At 43.7% G+C, this 20,870-nt stretch overlaps 1 protein-coding gene across 5 annotated transcripts in view; it reads left to right on the top strand.

Moving 5' to 3' along the window:
* LOC126259810 (uncharacterized aarF domain-containing protein kinase 5) overlaps positions 1-20,870 on the top strand; it is a 158,735-nt gene that overhangs the window by 8,965 nt on the left and 128,900 nt on the right. For all 5 annotated transcript variants that reach the window (XM_049956843.1, XM_049956845.1, XM_049956844.1 and 2 more), the window contains exons 2-3: positions 12,759-12,983; positions 20,363-20,588. In XM_049956843.1, the coding sequence (XP_049812800.1) occupies positions 12,766-12,983; positions 20,363-20,588 (444 nt within the window). In that variant the 5' untranslated portion in view covers positions 12,759-12,765. The remainder of the gene's footprint in view (positions 1-12,758; positions 12,984-20,362; positions 20,589-20,870) is intronic.

Raw genomic sequence — 20,870 nt, 5'->3', positions numbered from 1 at the left:
AAAATTATCCATGATGCACTAAGCAAGAATTACATAATAAGCAGACTAGTACAGGCAAAGAGGACATTCCTGGCTAACAGCTGTGTACTACTATTAAACACTGCCATCTATGGGGAAACCCAAAAGAAGAGAATAGAACTGTTTGAGATGGATATTATATATTGAAGAATGTTGAGAATTAAGTGGATTCGTTAGCCAAATATTGAAGAGGAGCACCACAGAACTGATGAGGAAAGGAGTGTGATGAAAACAATAACAAGCAGAACTGACGGACTGCTTGAAATGTCTGAAGACACAGTACTAGACTGAGCTGTAGATAGTAAAAACTGTTGGGGAAGACAGAAATTAGGATATATCAACAAGTAGTTGTGGACATTGGGTGTTAGTGCTACTCTAATATGTTTATGTTGACACATGAGAAGAAGTTGTGGCAGGGTACATTAAACCAGTCAGAAGATTAAAGACTTTGTTTTATGCTGTTATTTGATTCATATTTAAAATAATTTGATGCAGACATGGAAAGTAGTTTGCGGAATATAAATAATGGACAGAATAAGGTAATGACTCATTGTGTAGTTGAGGTTTAGAGTGCTCAGTAGAATCATAAACAAGATTGAAAACGTTACAAGTTGTAGTATGAATCCTCCTTGAGGACTGACAGAATACACTTGCATATGCATGTTTACAGTTTGCTCACTCTGCAGCTCAACTGGGGTGAGAGGTTGCACAAGGATGAGTGGGCAAGGGGCAGATGGAGGTGGGGAATGGAAGGAAAAGCTGGAGGGAAGGGTGACCGATGACTGGGAGGGAGAGTCAGCAAAAACGCAGGTTAGGAATTTGGCACAAGTGAGCTCGTTCTGCTACAGTAAGAGTGGTTAGTGTGGCATACAGTGACATGGAGGAATAGACTGAAAGGGGCAGATAGAACAGAGGAAGACCAAGCGAGGTTGCACAGTGGTTAGCACACTGGACTTGCATTCGAAAGGATGACAGTTCAGACCCACATCCGGCCATCCAGATTTGGGTCTTCCGTGATTTCCTTAAATCGTTTAACATTTTAAAGAACATAAGTTAATTCTTATTATAAATAAACTGGAAGCAGTCTTTATCACATAATTTTTTTAAATTTGGTGACACCACCAACCACAAGCAAGAGGGTTGCCATACGCCGCTGCCTCCGGCAGACATCTATTGTCTGAAGATGATCTTATAATAAGATCGATGCTATCAAGACTGCTTCCAGTTTATTCCTTAAATCATTCCAGGTAGATGGTCGGGGGTTTCCTTTGAAAGGGCACGGCTGATTTCCCATCCTTGACATAATCTGAGCTTGTGCTCTGTCTCTAATGACCTTGATGCAATCTTCATCCCTTCTTCCTAGACCAGAGGAAGAGCAAGACTGTGGAAAGTAGGGTATGAGGGTACAGCAATTGAAGTGAGAGGTGTGGGGACAGGGATTAGTGGAGATTGATTTCCAGGTGGATTGTAAGGACATTTCCCATCTATATACTTCGGAGGAAGTATGAGGGAGATCCAGAAATTATGGAGTGTGAATCTGACATTGAAGTTGAGCATACTAAGCCCTGCAGCATGTTCTGCCTGTTCTGCCTCTGTGTGGTCACTTCTGCTTTTGGCCCCCATTTCACAATGGCTATTCATTTGGGGAGACAGCTGGTGGTTCATTTGAGTGGACAGGTTAAAGACTGCACAGAAATCACAGCAGAGAAATGTAAAATGTGATGTATTCATTTCGTTGCATACAATTTTCAAATCATTTGATCTGAGTTTCTATAGGATAGGATAAGCCTATTATGGGACTGGAACAGGATATTCTCTGTCTTCCATATTTACAGATCTTGCACATGTATGTTCCACAGGAGTAAAACCGTTGGAGCAATGTGTTGTGTGTAAGTGCAGTGTAAGTATGTACCTACTTGTTTCATGGATTGGACCAACTCCAGCTTTATCGTTTATAAGATCCACCTTATCAGTTGGCTGAATGAATAGTGTGATCTATGTTACAAAACGTCCAATGTGGGATCATGTCCCACTGCTTCCTGGGCATCAAAAATTTGATTTTAATTATTCCATATATTGGTAATTATTGATGAAATTTAAAAACTTAAAATGCTGTCATAATGTGCTCATTAATAGCCATAATTTTATGTTAAAGATTGAATGGAGTAAGACAAATATTGTAGTTAGAAACTGTATATGAGTCTTGGGGAAGTGTTAACTCATGGCATGCAAATCACCCTGACCGTATCCTTCCAGTTTTCAAGAATGAGAGCAATTAATAACTTCCAACAAACTTTACATATTATTTCAAACCTTTATGAAACTTTTACTTGCTGACATGATGAAAGGAGGAAAGTTTATCACTTACTAAATTTTTCACACATCAAAACTTCAGCATCAGACATGAACTTTTACTTTATTACTTCCTCACTAGTAACTCTACTCCCAACACTTTTCAGACGGTATCCACAGGTATTATTGAATGTACCTGAAAATTTGTATCATTGTATGACACTTTGTTTGGGGGATATTAATTTTTGTACATGGGTTTTTGAGCCTTTAAGGAGTTGGAGGGTAGGGGATTTACGGATTTAGAAAACTTAAAACTTCAGTATGAAGCATGGAATTTTAATTTATGACATCTTCACTAATAACTTGATTCGCAACACATTTTGCAACAGTATCCACATGTGCTACTGAATGTAGCTGAGAATGTATGACACTTTGTTAGGGAGGTATTATGTTTCGTACATGGGTTTTCAAGTCTTTAAAGAATCAGAGGGTGGTGGTTTACAGGTTGAGTACTAAGAGGAGAGCAGAAAAGAGTGTATGGGTGATTTATGGTTGTGGACAAGATCTGTGGGTTAATTGTGTGAGAGATTGTTGGTATAGGTGTTGAGGTGCAGGAGGTTGGAGCAGATACATGTACCATACATTTTAAAGGTAGTTTTCTTATGCACAGTTGTGTTAAATTCATTCTTAGTTACCAGGAAGTGCCGACAGATTATCTCACTGTTTGTGTCCAAAACTGAATCTATCTATTCCTTACTTGTGATCTGCTAGAATTCTCTTACTTTATCTGTTAATATTATAGTATCATGAACTATTCGCCCTTGTTTTGGGAAGATCTGGCACTGCCGATTAACTAGAGGTTTCTCCTTTATTTATTAGTCTGTTGGTTGATTTGGACATCCTTTATGTGAACAAGGGTGGTGCATTGGATTATGCATTGGATTCTGATTTAAGACTAGTGGAGGCCAAATTCTTATCTGACCATCCAGATTTAGGTTTTCTGTCATTTCTTTATATCACGTAAGACAAATATAATTGCTTTGAAAAGGACATAGCCAATTTCCTTTCCACCGATGTTCATTTTGAGCTTGTATTGTATCTTTGATAAGCTTTTTGCCTACAGGATGTTAATCATAAGTTTTCCTGCTTTACTTTTCAGAACTTGGGCTGCTCTCCCCTTTTCCGTGCTTCTTTTTGTCATATTAATACTTATTCTACAGACTCTTGAGACTCTGTCTCAAGAGTAATGGTCATCAGTGATATGACAGGAATGATTATTTGAACAAAAAAAATTGTATTTGTTGTAACGTTATACAGACACAATAACAGAAGTAACACCAACCAAGTTTTATTCTGCTTCTGCATGAAGAGATCCACAATAACACTGAATGATGTATAGAACAGTACAAAGTCTCATAACTACAGAACACATCAGTATACAGTCTCGTAAGTAAGCATGCCATAAGCAAGTAAACATGAGTGAGGGTGAGGGCCCGGTGCACCAGGCTTATGTTGGGCTGTTCTGTGCACTTATATCACGCACTCTTTGATTATGCATGCTCACTCTGTAGAGTTACAACAAAATGGACATATGCCCTATTCTCAATGGTTTCCAAGATTAATGTACAATATTATTTATTTTCTGTATTATTCAATATGTTGTCAAGTTTACAAAGTGAAAAATACGCATCTTTAACATCTAAGCATTATTGTACATGTCACACCTAAGGCGGCTGCACCCCCTTCTGAAGGGGACCCCCAGTTAGAAGGAGCATGCCATCAGAGACACTGGCAATCATGGTGGATTTTCTTGCAATGAGTCAATCATCTTCACAGTCAGCGGCTATGAAATGTAGATGGAATGACGCTAATGATTCAAAGACCCTCCCAGCTGCACCAAGGTCCCTCATGGTTTCATGTACTGAAGACGGTTAGTCCTTCGCTGCTGTAAATCCGTTTATTATTCAGAAAGGTGTTGATGCAATTGCTGGCCCTGTGAAATCTGCTCTCGTTTACGCAATGACACTTTGCTTTTGGAGACTACTTCTGATTCTCAGGCACAACTACTACTTGCAGCTTCGCTCCTCCATGGCTATCCTGTTCATATCGAGGCCTATCAAACACTGAGTTCATCTCGTGGTGTTATTTGCACTAGGCTGCTCGATGGTCTGACCGAGGCAGAAATCCAAACGTACCCCTCTGATCAGGGCATCGTTGCCATCCATCAGGTTATGAAAAAAAGTAGATGCCTTCATAGTGCCCACATGCACTTTCTTTCTCACTTTTGATAGAGTGGTTCTTCCATAAAAGATCAAAGCAGATTATGAAGTTATCATAGTCAAAACATATCTTCCAAACCCAATGCACTGCTTCTAGTGTCATCATTAAAACCACAATCGAGAGTCCTGTTGACACCCAGCCAGATGTGTAACCTTTGTTGATCCATTATGGATCATGGGACGATGGCTGGCATGAACTTCTTGATGCAATAATTTACCAACACATACGGCTGTTGGTAAAGTATTGCATCAAGATGATGTGTAGCCTGTGGTAGGAGTGCTCACGAGGCCAATTGTCTGCCTCCTCCTCCCTACTGCCTCAACTGTAATGGCAACTATGCTGCTGCTGCCTCCTGCGATTGTCCCATGTACCTCAATGAGTAGGCTGCCCAGGAGATTCAGGTCAAAGGAAAAGTGCCTTACCTGCTTGTTTGCAAGTTGTTGGCTAGTCAGAAACCCTGCGTTCTACCATCTGGCACCTACGCTACTGTTCTTGCTGCAGCTCGCTCCATGAAGGACATGGCCACGCAGACATGCCACTTCAAATTTAGCACTGTGGTTGCGAAATTGCCCAGGGTCATGGTAGCATCCCCTATCCTCTTCCAGCTGTGCACCACCAAACTCTTGCCTCACGGGGCGAAGTCATCAGCTACATAACCAGCATGCCGGAAAGGACAGAAGGAACAAGGCGTGAAGACTTCCTACATCCCTCCAGCCAACCAACAACTGAGTCTTCCTTTGCTAACTGGAAAGGCTTGAAGAAGTCAAACAAAGGCAAATGGTCATCTCCTTCACCGACTTGAATATCCTCTTTGACAGTGTTGTCATGTGATATCCTCGCCCGGCTGCTCTCCGTGTTGCTGGTGCATACCACCAACCATTTTTCTGCCCTGGACTCTGCAGGCTGACAGCAGAAGAATGCTGATGCTTCCGTAAACATCATGGATCAGGATTCTCCTGCTTCAATGCCCTGTAGCAGCAAGTCTTCGAAGGCTGCCACATGGCAGCCACCAACATGACACCCCTTCCTTTTTTTCCTTGTCATGACTCTCCTCCAATGGAACATTTGCGACATTTGATCCAACAAAGAGGGTTTACACTGCTCTTAGAATCTGTTTCCACTTGTTCTCTGCCTTCAGGAAACAAAATTGCATTCTCACGACCACTTTGAGCTGTAGCATTTCTTCCCGATCTGTTTTGACCTTTCTCCTGAGGTCAACATTCCATCTTATGGGAGACTCATGCTGCTAATACGGGATGACGTTCATAGTCAACCCGTCTTTCTGAGTAGCTGCCTTCAGGCTGTTGCAGTTTGCCTTTTCCTTCCTCACTTGACCTATTCCCTTTGTACTGTTTACATCCCTCCTTCATTGGATGTCACCAGGGCAGACTTCCTCCAGCTTATTGGGCAGCTACCTCAGCCCTTTCTGCTGCTCGGTGACTTTAATGTGCATCATCCCCCTTGGGGCTCTCCCAGAACCTGTCCAAGACGTGCCCTCTTGGCTGACCTTCTTAATCAACTCTGCTTCCTGTGTGCTACCCATTTACTGACCCCTACCCTACCACTGTGCACACCCAAATGGCAGCTTACTAAGGCCAACTGGAGGTTTTACTCCTCCTTGGCAACCTTCGACAAAAACATTTCCCCAATTGTGATGACCAGGTGGAATATCTTACAAATGTTATTGCTGCAGAATGTTCCATTCCTTGCATTTCCTCCTTACCACGCTGTGTCCCGGTCCCTTGGTGGACTGAGACATGCCGCGATGCAGCTCTTGCACGGAGACATGCTCTCCACGTTTTTAACTGTCATCCTATGGTGGCAAACTGCATTCATTATAAACAGATGCGTGCACAGTGTCATTGCATTCTTCTGGATAGTAAAAAAACCAGCTGCATTTCATGCACTAGTTCTTTTAACAGTTCCACTTCCTCTTCCGTACTGTGGGCCAACCTCTGGTGGCTCTGTGGGATCAAGATCCATTCCACAATTTCTGGCCTGACAGTAGCAGATGATGTCATTGTGGACCCTATTGCTATCTCCAACACCTTGCGCTGACATTTTTTGGAGATTTCAAGCTCCTCCCACTATCATCCTGCCTTTCTCCATGAGTGGAGGAGACTCGGGCGGTACCCTTTTCTTCTCCGAATTGTGAGAGCTACAATGCTGCCTTTACTATGAGGGAGCTAGATCATGCTCTCACTTCATCGTGACCCCCTGCCCCAGGGCCGGACGCTGTTCATATTCAGATACATACAACGACATATGGGCAGAGGGCATGTTTCCAAGACACTGGCGTGAAGCCATTGTCATACCACTGCCTAAGCCCAGTAAGATCAAACATCTTCCTTCTAGCTACCGCCCCATTTCAACAGCTGTTCTTGCAAGGTGATGGAATATGTGTTTCTTGCCTAGCTGATACGGTGGCTCGAGTCTCACAATTTACTAATCACTGCACAGTGTGGATTTCGAGCACACCATTCTGCAGTTAATGATTGCATCACTTTGTCCACACAAGCCGTGTATGGTTTTCTGCGGAACTACCAGACTGTGGCTGTCTGTTTCAATTTGGAAAAAGCCTATGACACCTGTGGGATGCTGGTATCCTCCGTACTCTCTACATGTGGAGCTTCCATGGCCACCTGCCCCATTTCCTTTTTAAAAGACTGAATTTTCAAGGTAAATGTAGATTCAGCCTTCTCAGTGACTTTTATCCAGGAAAATGGTGTGCGTCAGGGTTCTGTCCTGAGCATCGTCCTCTTTGCTGTTGCCGTTAACCCTATAATGGCCTGTCTCCTGCTGGGCATCTCCAGCTCCCTTTTCATTGACGAGTTTGCCATCTGTTGCAGTTCTCCACGGACTTGTCTCATTGAGCGGCGGCTTCAGCAATGTCTCGATCATTTTTACTTGTAGAGAATCGACAATGGTGCTTTTCCATTGACAAAACCGTTTGTATGAACTTCTGGCGCTACAATTGGTTTCTTTCACAGTCTTTGCATCTTGGGCCTGTTGCTCTTCCATTTCTTGAAACTGTGAAATTCCTGGGACTCATGCTCGATAGGAAACACTCTTGGTCTTCCCACGTGTCTTATCTGGCTGCCTGTTGTATGTGGTTCCTCAATGTCCTACGTGTCCTCAATGGTACTTCCTGGGGTGCAGATCGACCACCCTCTTCCTTTTGTACCGGTCCCTTGTGCATTCAGAACTAAACTATGGGTGTTTCGGTTATGCACCTGCACGTCTGTCCCTCTTACGCCATCTCAATACCATCCACCATTGTTGGATCCATTTGTCCACTGTCACCTTTTACACTAGCACGGTTGAGAGTCTGTATGCAGAAGCTGCTGAACTACCGCTGTCCTACCACCATGACTGACTTCTCAGCAGATATGCATGCTGTTTGTCTGCCATGCATGATCATTCATCCTGTGCCTCCTACTTCGATGACTCCTTTGATCACCAATATAGGGCGCTTCTCTGTTACGTCCTGGAGTTCACTTTCGGCTCTTGCTCTGGTAGCTTAACCTCAAGCTACCTGCAACTTTCCCAGTGGGTGTGAACCCTTTGCCACCTCAGCTTCGTGCAGTGGCCCATTCTCCTTGGTCTTCATTTGCTTCCCAAGGGTACTACTCCAGCCTGGTTGCACCACCTTCAGTTTCACAACCTTCGCATGGATTTTCGTGATAATACCTTTGTGTCCACTGATGGCTCTTGGACTGACTGTGGTGTCAGGTGTGCCTTCATCATTGGCACTGATGTTTTTTGGTATCGGCTTTCAGGACACTGCTCAGTATTGACAGCAGAGCTCTTCTCCCTGCATCAGGCCACACAGTACATCTGGCGACGCAGGCTTTTCAATAGTGTCAGTGCCCTTCAAAGCCTCTGTGTGCCGCACACCGTCGATCCTTTAATGCAATGGGTCCAGGGTAGCTGACACTTGCTCGCTCTTGATTGAACCACTGTGATGTTTATGTGGGTTCCTTGTCGTGTCAGTCTGATAGGAAACGAGGCTGCTGATGCTGTTGCCAAGGCTGCAGTCCTTGTTTCTTAGGCCACTAGTTCTTATATTCCACCTGAAGATTGCTATGTTGTCATCTCTCAGCAGGTAGTGTCACTTTAGCATCACCATTGGTCCTCCCTTCGTGGGAACAAGCTGGTTATTAAGCCTCGCCCAGCAGCTTGGATGATTTTCTCCCTGCCCTCCCATTGCGAGGAGATAATTTTGACTAGGTTGCGTGTTGGGCAGTGTCTTATTAGCCATTGCCATTTGTTAAGTGGTGCTCTCCCACCATGTAGTGCACATTGCGTCCAACTTTTGACTGTCCACCATTTCCTGATGGAATTTCCTTTTTTTTAACCGCTTACAGTTCCGTTTGTGTTTACCGTCTGAGTTATCAGCCGTTTTAGGAAACGACACTTGGGCTGTCAACCACGTTTTACTTTTTGTCTGTCGTAGCAATATGGTGAATGCCATTTAATGTTTAGTTCTGGCCCTCCGTTTCTCTGTGGCATATTGTGTAGACCTTTCGCCGTGTCCCTGTTTTTAGTGGTCTTCTCTTCCGTTGATTGGGATTGACGTGTAGTCATTTTTAAGTCCTCTCTTCGTCTTCGTGTTCTACAGTTGGTTTTGCATTCTAAAACAAAACAAATGTTTGGTTATCCCACCAACAGTGTCGGTGCATTTGTGCCCTCTTTGGAGAGCAGGTTGTGTTACTTGTCTGAGTGCCTGTGCACATTCCCTTATGAGGGCAACAGTCTCCAGGATGCGACAAAGCAATTGTCTCATGGATTCACCTTTCATTTGTGTACCTCAGACTTCATATAACCCCATAAACTAAAAAGGTAATGGTGTAAGGTGTGGCGATCTTGGTAGCCAGTTAATTGTACTATTGCGCCCATTCCACTGATTACGGTAAGTGTGGGTGAGATGTTCCCTCACATGTCTGGTAAAATGTGGAGGGGCTTTTTCATGATGGAAGTACAATGCAGTTCATGTGGCAAACGGAATATCCTCAAGGCATTCAACAAAAGCATTTTCCAAAAAATGCAAATAATTGTGTCCCATCATTCACTCTTCTAAAATGACATCTATCAACATGTTACTGATCATACTACACCGAAGTTTGATTGAAAAACAAACTTGCTTGGAAGTTGGTTTCCACAGTAGCATATGAATTTTCCTGTGAGCACTTATGGATTTTACATGTGTTGTTGATTCCATTCTGTGTAAATGTAGCTTCATCAGTGAATAGTACTAATGAAAGAAAATGACTGTTGTCATTTAATCAGTGACAGAATTCAAGGCAAGTGGCACTGTTGCCAATGTGAATATTGTGGACATGCTGTATGTGAAATGGGTACAAATTTTCTGCATTTAGTGTTCACCATAAATATATTTATAGGACATTGATATATGCAGAAATTCACTGTGTGCTGCTACTAGAACTGTAATGCACTATTTCAACAATGTTTTGCTGTTGCTGCTAAAGTTATTCAGCTTGACTTTCAGAAGGAAATTGGGAAAGTGGAAGGATGACTTGTTTCATGCCGTCATTTGCTGCAACTTGATTCAATGATCATTTCAGCTCAACTTACGGATGTGTTTCCAGTGATTGAACAGACCAGTCCTGGCATAAGTTGTGTCCACACAAATCACACTGAATGGTTGGAAGAGGACAGGGTTACAATTGATGGAGCTTCCTTGCTTGTCACTTAGCTTCTTCATGTCTGCAGCATTCTTTTTCAAACAAGTTGACAGTTGAGGATATAATGTTCCCCACATTAAGCAATCCACAGTGCATTCTTCCCGTGTCTGTATGTTTATTTTTCAGTCACCTTAATTATGTGTTTTAGGTGGTCCTTAAAACATCTAAGAGGGACTCAATGAAGTCTGCTGCCAGAGCACAGTTCACCATAGATGATTTGGTGGGGATATGTGATGAATGTGACATAACTATCTCAGTTGATGAGCAAAGTGGTTGCCTCAGTGCTATTATATGCATTTTCTTGAGAGCTGTGGTGTTGGCCACATGTTCCTCTCACTAAATGGTCAAGGTGTATCTAATTTTTTGTTGGTGGGAGCACTCAAGTCTTTTGATATCATGACAATAGTCTCCAAGTTTCACAGCCATACAAGAATGTGGAAATGACAACTGCTCTTTCCACCATGAGTTTGGTATGTAGCTTCATGTCTTCATTCATGAAGGCTCTGTGTATTAACTATCCCAAATGCAGCATGGGCAGCCCCAATTATTTTATCAACATCCTGTTTGCAGGTACTGTTTAGACAAGATGCTTCCAAGATACAAAAAGTGATCAGCCTACTCCAATATTGAGTCTTAACACCTATATTGAACTCAGGAATAGTTAACGCTTGGGCAGATTTTGCGAGTACTTTCACTTTTCCCGCATTGACGGTAAGACCAAAGTGATAACAAGCAGTTTTAAAGCAGCTGACTGACAGTTGTAACTGCCTGTGCCGGAGCAGGAGACGTAGTGTCATCGGCATACTGTAGTTCTGTCACCCATACAACCTGGCTACTTCTTTGTGAACAAAGACTTGTCAGATTGAAGAGACCACCATTGAAATGTAACTTAATCTCCATGCCTTGCTTGTCTGCAGATGACTGATACAGAATTGCAGCCATTTACAGTGCAAAGAGTGTTGGAGTAAGAGCTCAGCCTTGTTTCAAACCCTGAGTGATTGGGAACAGATACGATGCAGAGTTATCACAAAGAACCTGCCCAGACATGCCGTCATGAAGAGCTTGAACCAGTTCCACATAGGGCTCAGGACACTGAAAGTCTCTTAGTACCTTCCACCTGGCAGATCTAGGTACCTTCTTCAAAGGCTTTTTCCAGGTCACAGAAAAATAAATATAGAGGCTTTTGTTGCTCGCTGTGTTCTTCCTGGATTTGTGTAGAACAGTTGTTCCTGTGAATGTTCGGAAAACACACTGAGATTCAGGCAAAATTCTCTCTAAAATAATTTGGGATTTAATTGAATTCTTGTGAGAATTTTACCTGCAACTGACAATAGCGATACACCACAGTAGTTTCCACATGCACTGTGGTCTTCTTTCTTGAAGATAATGATGTTGGTAGCATTTTTCAAGTCATCAGGTACTTCTCGAGTTTCCTAAATCAAGAGGATCAGTGTAAAAAGTCTAGTCTTCAAGAATATACCTTTCCTTTATCTTGTATCGATTCCAGAGGAATGTTTTCAGGGACACGAGCCTTTCTTGGATCTTAGTTGATATTGTGCATCGATAAAGAGTGTGTATGTGGATGGAAGTGCCATCCACAGTTATTGGGTTTGCTGCTGATCACTGCAAAGTCAGTCCTCAGCAGCACTGGAGGAACAATTCGAAAGAGCAGAGAAATATTACTTCCAAAGCTTTAAGATTGTTCTCATTGTCGGTTAAAGTGGTGAAATTGTCAGCAGTCTTCAGTCACCCTGATAGGAATTGAACTGGGACATATAATTCCTTTACACCTGCTTAGAAATTTTACAGGTCATGGGCATTGGATAATCTTTGCTGTTTTTGTTGAGAGCTCTGGTAAATACTCAACAATCAGAAATTAGACAAGTTGGAAAGTATTCTTGGACAGCAACAGGAGAACTACCATCATAGAAGCTATAAACATACAACATATCTGCATGTTCTTCATTTGCACAAAGACAGTTAACTGGTGTTTCTCTCTGACAACAATGTCAGCCCCTTGCACTACATCGCTCACAACACATCATGGACAACTGCGCATTCGACGAGCTAGCATCATGGCAGAAATACATCCTGAAAAAGGAATTAAAAGCAGTGAGGTAGGTTGGGCTAGAGTAAAATGTCAAGAGTTTGGCTAGGTAAGACACACACATGCACACCACTAGCCCAAAAAGATATGTGTTGTATCTTGGAAACCATTTGGAATAGGGCACATGTCTACATAAAGTTTTTTGTTTCAAATGAGTGTTCTTGTCTTGTCCCAGAATATTGACCATTCGTCGTGGGACACCTCATATTTCTGTAGTAGTAATATTTCTGGATAAATTGAAACACGGAATCAATAAAAAGAGATATTTTTTTATGCAATAAAATTGTAAATGTAATGGTTGCATCTAATTTTTTACCACAATTTTGTCCTTTTTTATATATTTTCCTTTGTTACAGTGACTTCATGATGATATTCAAGCAGACTTTTACTGTTATCAAGAGAATATCAAGATTACACTCCACACAGCATGTTAATGGAAAACTGCATTCATCAAGGAGATATGCAAAATATGGTTTGTTTGTACTGGCTGTGGGAGGAGCTGCTACAGCTTACTCACTACAAACTGAACAAGAAAAGAGGGTCCTGAGGGTAGCTGTGAGTGGGGTGGGCAGATTTTTGAGGTGTGTGCTGATACTACCCAGTAAAAATAATCTTTTTTAGTGGTATATTCTGTTCAAAATTTTACATATTTCTCTGTCATAGCAAGTTGACAAAATGAGGATTTTCTTTTCTTTTCATGTCCCATGTGCGACATTTTATATCAGACCATCTGGTGCTTAAAATAACTTTGAGATTAGTTTATAAGGAATGTCATGTAACTTTTTATGCTCCAATCTGTGCTGAATGTTAAATGATTTATTCGTAGAGCAAACAGTTACAAATCCTTTTTAGCTGTGACACACTTGTAGATAGTTTTCTTTTGTGTGTATGGGGCTCATCTTATCTCTTTGCCTGTAACGAGGTTGCATTTTGATTGTAGCTTTTTATGGTGAATCAGTAGTTATGAAAAAATGGCTGTAGTTTTTATACTAAGAACAATATTTGCTTGACTTGAGCAGAAAGTCATTCTAATCATTCCAGTATATTCAGAAAAAATGGATCAGTGAGTAGTTACCACACTGCAAGTATGCTCCAGTCTGTTGAACGTTGATTGCCAGAAGTTAAAAATCATGCCTGATCAAGTGTTCTTCACTCCATTGTCATATTGCTAAGAATTAATTATTGTATTATGAATTAAACCTGACTAGATGTTGAAAGTTATAATAATGGCCATTCCAAGAGAGAAATGTTAAACAAAAATGAAGAAAGGCACTCACTTTGATGAATGGTGTATATTGTGGTTGTCAGTCCAAAGACAGGTTTGATGCAGCTCTCCATGCTTATTTATCCTCTGCAAGTCTCTTCATGTTCCTGTAAGTACTGCAAACTGCAGCCACTTTAATGTGTTTAGTGTACTCTTGTCATGCTCTCCCTCTACAAGCCTTATACTTGATGTGTGTAAACTGGACTTGTGTTTTGGGAGGGCAGCTAAATTACTAAAGGCAAATGCCAGCATTTTTCCTTTGAAAAGGGCACAGCCAATTCCTTCACCGGTTGAAAATTGTTTTTACTTCATCACTGATAGTGAATTAAACTCTAATCTTCCTTCCTTTTTCTCACTGCTAGCAAACAAGCATTAGTAGCCCTGTCCTCAGTGCAGTTATTAAGGCTGTAACTAGTCAGCATGTGGCAATAGTGGCCCTTGAAGTGTATGTTAGTGTCTGATGACTGCTGAATTTAGCTAGTATGTTGATGATTTGATTGCTTGAGTAACATACGCTCTAGACGTATTACTCCATGCAGCTACACCTAACACTGCCACCTTAACACTCCCTTACTAGATTGTTGCAGATATTCAGCCTTGCAACACTTGTGATATGCCTCAGGCTCCAGTGATGCTGTGCCCTGTTCTTCTCTGGCATCGAACTTCTTGTTGTGACTCGCCGATCATTCAAAGTGCCGCCGCGCAATTACGCGCGTCCTCTACGTGCGGCGCTGTCTGCCAGCCATGCAGCAGCTGCGCCACCTAAGCGGCCAGCCGAGCAGCGGCCGCTAGACTGAGACTCAGTGCTCATTCGAATGCTAACGTGTACACATGTCTTGCTTGTCAACTTACTCTGTGACTTATATGTGTTGTGTCGTTCTGAAATATATTTGTTAAACTTGACATTATAACAATTGGCGACGAGGTAGTGGATTTTTCCTTTTCACCGTTGACCCACAGGGTTCCATGGCTACTGTCGAGCAACTATTGCAAAATCTCCTTGAACAGCAAATGCTTCTAACAGCTGCGATTTGCGATTTTGTCATGGCGTCAAATGCGGTGCGTTTCTCGTCATTGGCTGTACGTCCTTTTCCTCCTTACGACGAGACGGTGGAAGACTGGTCTGATTATGAAAAATGTCTTCGGCAGCACTTCTTGGCATTTCATGTCACGGACGAACAACCATGTAAGTCTCTGTTCCTTTCCTGGATTTCACCTCAAATGTATTGGTTGTTGTTGCAATTGTCTCCTTTGAAGGATCCTGCATCTTTGTCCTTTGCTGAAACGTGCTCACTTCTGTCTGTCTATTTTCAAAAGCAAACACATGTGGTAGCCTCTCGTGTTGCCTTTTATCATTGTTAAAAACAGCCACATCAATCCTATCGCGCTTGGGCTGCTGAACTTCACGGCCTCAGTTGAAAATGTCAATTTGTTACTGACGTTCACAAAGAACCCTATGCCGATTCCATGGTACGGGATGCTATTATCCAGTCGGCGCCCGACGAAGTTCGGCTACGTGCCCTTCAGTTGGCGAATCCGACTCTAGATGAAGTTCTCTCAATTGCGCAGTCTTTTGAAATTTCTCACGCTGCTGGGGCGCAAATAGAGGGGTGATGTCGGGGAAATACAACCTCTGTGCGCTGTTGACGACGCGTGCGGTGCGTCCCCGCCGGCCAACGTGGCCGCAGTGCGCTCCCACGTGCAGCCTCGGCCTAGCCGTAAACAACCCGCTAAGAAACTGCAGCAAAACCCCTGGCAACTTCCTTCATGTCCGCGGTGTTTTACGAAACATTCACGCGAGGATTGTCCCCAACGTTGGGCTGTGTGCTACAATTGCAAAAAGAAAGGTCATGTGTCTTCCGTTTGCAAATCCGACCGCATACATGATGTTCATGAACATGACGCTGATTCTGATTCTGTGTTGTCTGTCAATTGCACTTCTTCCCTCTCAGGGAAGTTATTCCTCACTGTCCAAATCCTTGGTCGAGATGTTCGCATGCAAGTGGATACCGGTTCTGCTGCCACTATAATTAATTCTCAGACGTATCTTCAGTTGGGTTCTCCACTCCTGTCACCTGTCACTCGGCAATTACGGACGTACAATAAACAGAAGATTTCTCTCTTGGGACAGTTTAATGCTGAGGTATCTTACAAATCCGTCGTTCGCACTGTTCCCATATTTGTGGTCGACCAGAGCAACACAGAAAATCTTTTTGGTTTCGATGCCATTCGCGTTTTTGGGTTCTCCATAGATGACTCTGTCAGTATTGTCTCTGATGCTATTCCTTATGCTCAACTGGATTCCTTGTCGACGACATTTTCGTCCCTTTTTTTTTCCTGGGTTAGGTCGTGCAAACGACTTTGAAGCTCCCCGAGTTGGATCGTCTCACTACTTCAGGGGTCTTGCTTCCTGTCACTTCCAGTGAGTGGTCCTCTCCTGTCGTTGTCGTTGCTAAGCCAAATGGTGATATTCGTCTCTGTGGCGATTTCAAAGCCACTGTAAATGCTCGATGCCTCATTGACACTTACCCTATGCTCCGTCCTGAAGAACTGTTCACTAAACTTGTTGGAGGCCAGTATTTTTCTAAAATTGACCTGTCAGAAGCTTATCATCAACTTCCTCTCGACGCTGCTTCCCGGCAGTTTCTGGTCCTTAACACGCCTTTCGGCCTCTTATCAATACCAACGCTTGCCATTCGGGGTTGCTAGCGCCCCTGCTCTCTTTCAGCGATTCTTGGAACAATTATTGCTCCCTGTCCCTGGGTGTATCAATTAAATGGACGACATTGTTGTCACTGGCTCCACCACTGAAGAACATCTTCAGAATCTCCGCACACTTTTTCATGTCTTACAGACTGCCGGTCTTAAGTGTAATCTTCAGAAATCACTTTTTTTTCAGGCATCTATCACGTATTTGGGGTTTCAACTCTCTCAGGATGGTATTTGTCCGCTTCAGCAAACTGTCGCTTGTATCGATGCCCTTCCTCGCCCTACATCTGTTAAGGAACTGCAGGCCTTCTTGGGGAAAATAGCATACTATCACAAGTTTTTACCGTCTGCGGCTTCGGCGGCTCAGCCGTTGCGTCGTCTGTTGCATAAAAACATGCTTTTTCACTGGTCCGCGTCATGCGATGCGGCTTTCCAGAAATTGAAGACTACGCTGAAACAGGCCCCGTGTCTGGCTACTTATCGACCTGGCCAACATCTTGTTTCACCGAGCGAGGTGGCACAGTGGTAAGACACTGGACTCGCATTCGGGAGGACGACAGTTCAATCCCGCGTCCAGCCATCCTGATTTAGGTTTTCCGTGATTTCCCTAAAATTGCTCCAGGCAAATGTCGGGATGGTTCCTTTCAAAGGGCACGGCCGACTTCCTTCCCCGTCCTTCCCTAATTCGCATAGACCGATGACCTCGCTGTCTGGTCTCCTTCCCCAACCAACCAACCAACCAACCAACAACATCTTGTTCTTGCCACAGACGCCTCTCAATACGGAGTCGGTGCAGTCCTTGCGCACTGCTTTTCTGACGGTTCGGAAAAAGCCATTGCTTATGCCTCCAAAACGCTCACGGATGCCCAACAAAAGTATTCTCAAATTGAAAAAGAAGCTTTGGCCATTATTTATGCTCTTCATAAATTTGGTGTTTTTCTCTATGGCTCAAAATTTCGTCTTGTTACGGATCACAAACCACTTGTTTCCTTGTTTCATCCATCAACATCACTTCTCGACAAGGCTGCACACCGCCTCCAGCGTTGGGCTCTTTACTTGTCTCGTTTCAATTATGAGATTCATTCCGGCCAACGGCTCAACATGCAAATGGCTGATGCTCTGTCTCGCCTTCCCATGGGTCCTGATCAGGCATTCGATAGGGACGAACTTTTGTGTTTCCACCTGGATGTTGCCGAGGAGCAGGTTGTGGATGGGTACCCCATCACTGGGGACAGGCTGGCGGCTGCTACGAGTTCTGACCCTACCCTCTCCCGGGTTTTACGCTGTATTCAGAAGGGTTGGCCAGATCGCCCGTCCTCTAAGACTTCTGATCCGTTGCGGAACTACTACGCTTTGCGCTACCGCCTCACGGCTAGGGATGGTGTTATCCTCCTCTCCACTGACAATGCTTCGCCGCGTGTCGTGGTATCTGCGTCTTTGCATGCTTCGGTCTTGCACCTCCTTCACCAAGGGCACTGGGGTGTGTGTCTCGCACAAAATCTATGGCGCGCCGTCATGTGTACTGGCCTGGCATCGACTCTGAAATAGCACACATGGCTGCTGCCTGCGGCCCTTGTGCGTCACAGGCCGCTGCCCCGAAGTCATCTTTGTCACCGTGGCCTTCGCCTGAGAAGCCCTGGGAGCGTATTCATGCTGACTTTGCGGGATCCTTTTTAGGTACTTATTGGCTCCTCGTAATTGACGCCTACTCTAACTTTCCTTTCATTGTCCGTTGCACGTCGCCTACCACCGCAGCAACCACCAGTGCTCTCACCCACATTTTTTTTTTGGAAGGCCTCCCCTCTACTCTTGTTACTGATAATGGTCCGCAATTTGCCTCTTCCGAATTTGCAGATTTTTGTGCTCGTCACGGCGTTATGCATGTCACGGCCCCGCCGTTCCATCCACGATCCAACGGTGAGGCTGAACGACTGTTCCGCACATTTAAGGCTCAGATGCGGAAACTTCTGACTTCTTCTGCTGCTGATGATGCGCTTCTCCAGTTTCTGGCGTCTTACCGTTTCACCCCCATGGGCGACCACAGCCCGGCTGAGCTCTTACATGGCTGACAGCCCCGCTGAGCTCTTACATGGCCGACAGCCCCGCACGCTACTTCATCTTCTGCGGCCTTCCACTTCATGGCTGTGGGTGCCTTCCCTTGGCCGGTTCACCGCCGACGACCTCATCTGGGTACGAGGATATGGCAGGCGGCCAAATTGGAGCCCAGGCCGCATCTTAAGACACCGTGGCAGACGCCTGTATGAAATCCAGACGGACACGGGTGTTGCAGTGCGTCATTCGGACCAGCTTCGGCCTCGTGTGCCAGCAACGCCTGTTCCGAATGCCGCTACACCACTTTTGGTCCTACCTGATGCTCGGGATCTTGGCATCTCTCAATACTCACAACGCAGCCCTCTCACCGTCATCGCGATGCCAGCACAAGAACAGACGCCACCAGGAGACGTGCCCATGCAGGAACCGGATGACCATCCTCTGTCAGAGCAAATCTACTCGCCTCCTCCTCCAACGGACGCCGACACATCGCCCATGTCTCCTGTCATATCAACTGGACTTGCCGCAACGGGCAGATTGGTGCAGGGGGCCCCAGCAGATTCGACCCCTACATCTCCTGTCATCTCGCCCCGTTATCACAGGGGACACTTCCGTCTGTACGGGAAGCCTCCTCCTCGAGACTTTACGGCGAGTCAAACAACGCCTATGGACGTTAGCCATCTCCAGGACACCTCCATCAAGACCAGTGCAACAATTTCAAAGGGGGGAAAAGTGTTGTGACTCGCCGATCATTCAAAGCACCGCCTCACAATTACGCGCGTCCTCTACGTGCGGCGCTGTCTGCCAGCCGTGCAGCAGCTGCGCCACCTAAGCGGCCAGCCGAGCAGCGGCCGCTAGACTGGGACTCAGTGCTCATTTGAATGCCTGTCAATTTACTCTGTGACTTATAGGTGTTGTGTCGTTCTGAAATATATTTGTTAAACTTGACGTTATAACAAATACTTATCTGTTTTTTCTTCTGGAAGCAGAAAATTGTTACTGCAGCTGTGTCTGCATAACTGATCATGTCAAGCCTCTTATTTTCATACCTAGTCAAATTTTTTTCTCAAGTGTTGTGTTTAAGTTAGTAATGATTATTTAGAAAACTGCGATTCTGGTTTATTTTTATGGATAAGTCACTTAATTGTTGACAATCATGTTCGTTGTGTGTGCCAGAACCACCACAGCTGTATTAGGTACATTTATTATGTCACAACCCATTTCATTCAGTGATCATCAGATGACAAAATTCGCCAACAATCTTTGCAATTAATTCTCTCAGAATTGTGTTGATATTATGACTTAAGAAGTCTAACTATCTACATTAAAGTTACATTCTTGAACATCATGAGCAGGGAATACAAATATGCTGTGCACACTTGACTCAGGTCCAGTGTGAATAGTATGTTATTTCCCTGCATTTTCAGTGTTGCTTGATGATTATTGAACAAAAGTGGTTGTGACATAATAAAGGTTCTTCCTATAACACTAAATTGTTGGTTTTTGATGTTATACAGCAGGGATTGTTTTAGGTTTGTATTTTTGTAAGAGAGAATGGTGGAGTTCGTTGTGTCTTTTGAAATGCAGCTGTATAATAATATTGTGTCTGTAATATTCTTAATCTCAGTAGTGGTGTTTATTTATTAGTATCTGATCCACAAATATGTGATTCCTGATCACCACTTCATTGTGTTGCTAATGTTGTTGCAATGAAATTCTTTGGGTGATTCCAGTACTGCTGGTGAGATTGTCTTTTGTGTGACTAGAAGACTGCCAGTAGATCTTTCCATTTAGCTTTTGATATTCAAAATGCTGACCATTCAGCTTTTGATATTCAAAATGCTGAGGAAGTTTTGTCACACTGTGCAATATCAGATTATTAATTTATGTGACATTATTAGGAATGGATATATAATGGAAGTTTTTTTGTCACAGATCATTGCGAGTGGGCCTAAAAATCTCATTTGATTATTGGTGGTCTTTACATGGCCTGGATGAAATGTCGGACGAATATGTTGAGGCACTGAAACCAATTCACCAGAGAGCTGCAGATAGTATTCTGGATGGCTGTCTGAAGAATGGTGGACTTTATGTCAAACTGGGTCAAGGTCTTGTCTCATTAAACCACATTTTGCCTCGTGAATATCTCGAAACGCTTAAGGTTTGTATTTTTCTGTATACCATGTTACATCATTAATCATAGATTACTAAACCCTTGTAAAACTTATGGGTTGCGCTAGGTATAAAATAAGACATTCCGTACTTAATTAGGTATGTAATGCCCCGCAGAGATCTAATAATTGTAATTAACTAATGCATAACCTCTACACATGGACCCACCCCAATACTGATGTTGAAATTATGCTCATTGATATGATTCCTACTAAAGAGATGGTTCAGGCAGAGGCTGAGACATGACCAATCTTCTTAGTTCCTTCCCACC

This window comes from Schistocerca nitens, chromosome 5 (genome assembly GCF_023898315.1).
Source record: "Schistocerca nitens isolate TAMUIC-IGC-003100 chromosome 5, iqSchNite1.1, whole genome shotgun sequence".
NCBI lineage: Eukaryota > Metazoa > Arthropoda > Insecta > Orthoptera > Acrididae > Schistocerca > Schistocerca nitens.
This window is presented reverse-complemented; position numbering and strand designations above follow the sequence as displayed.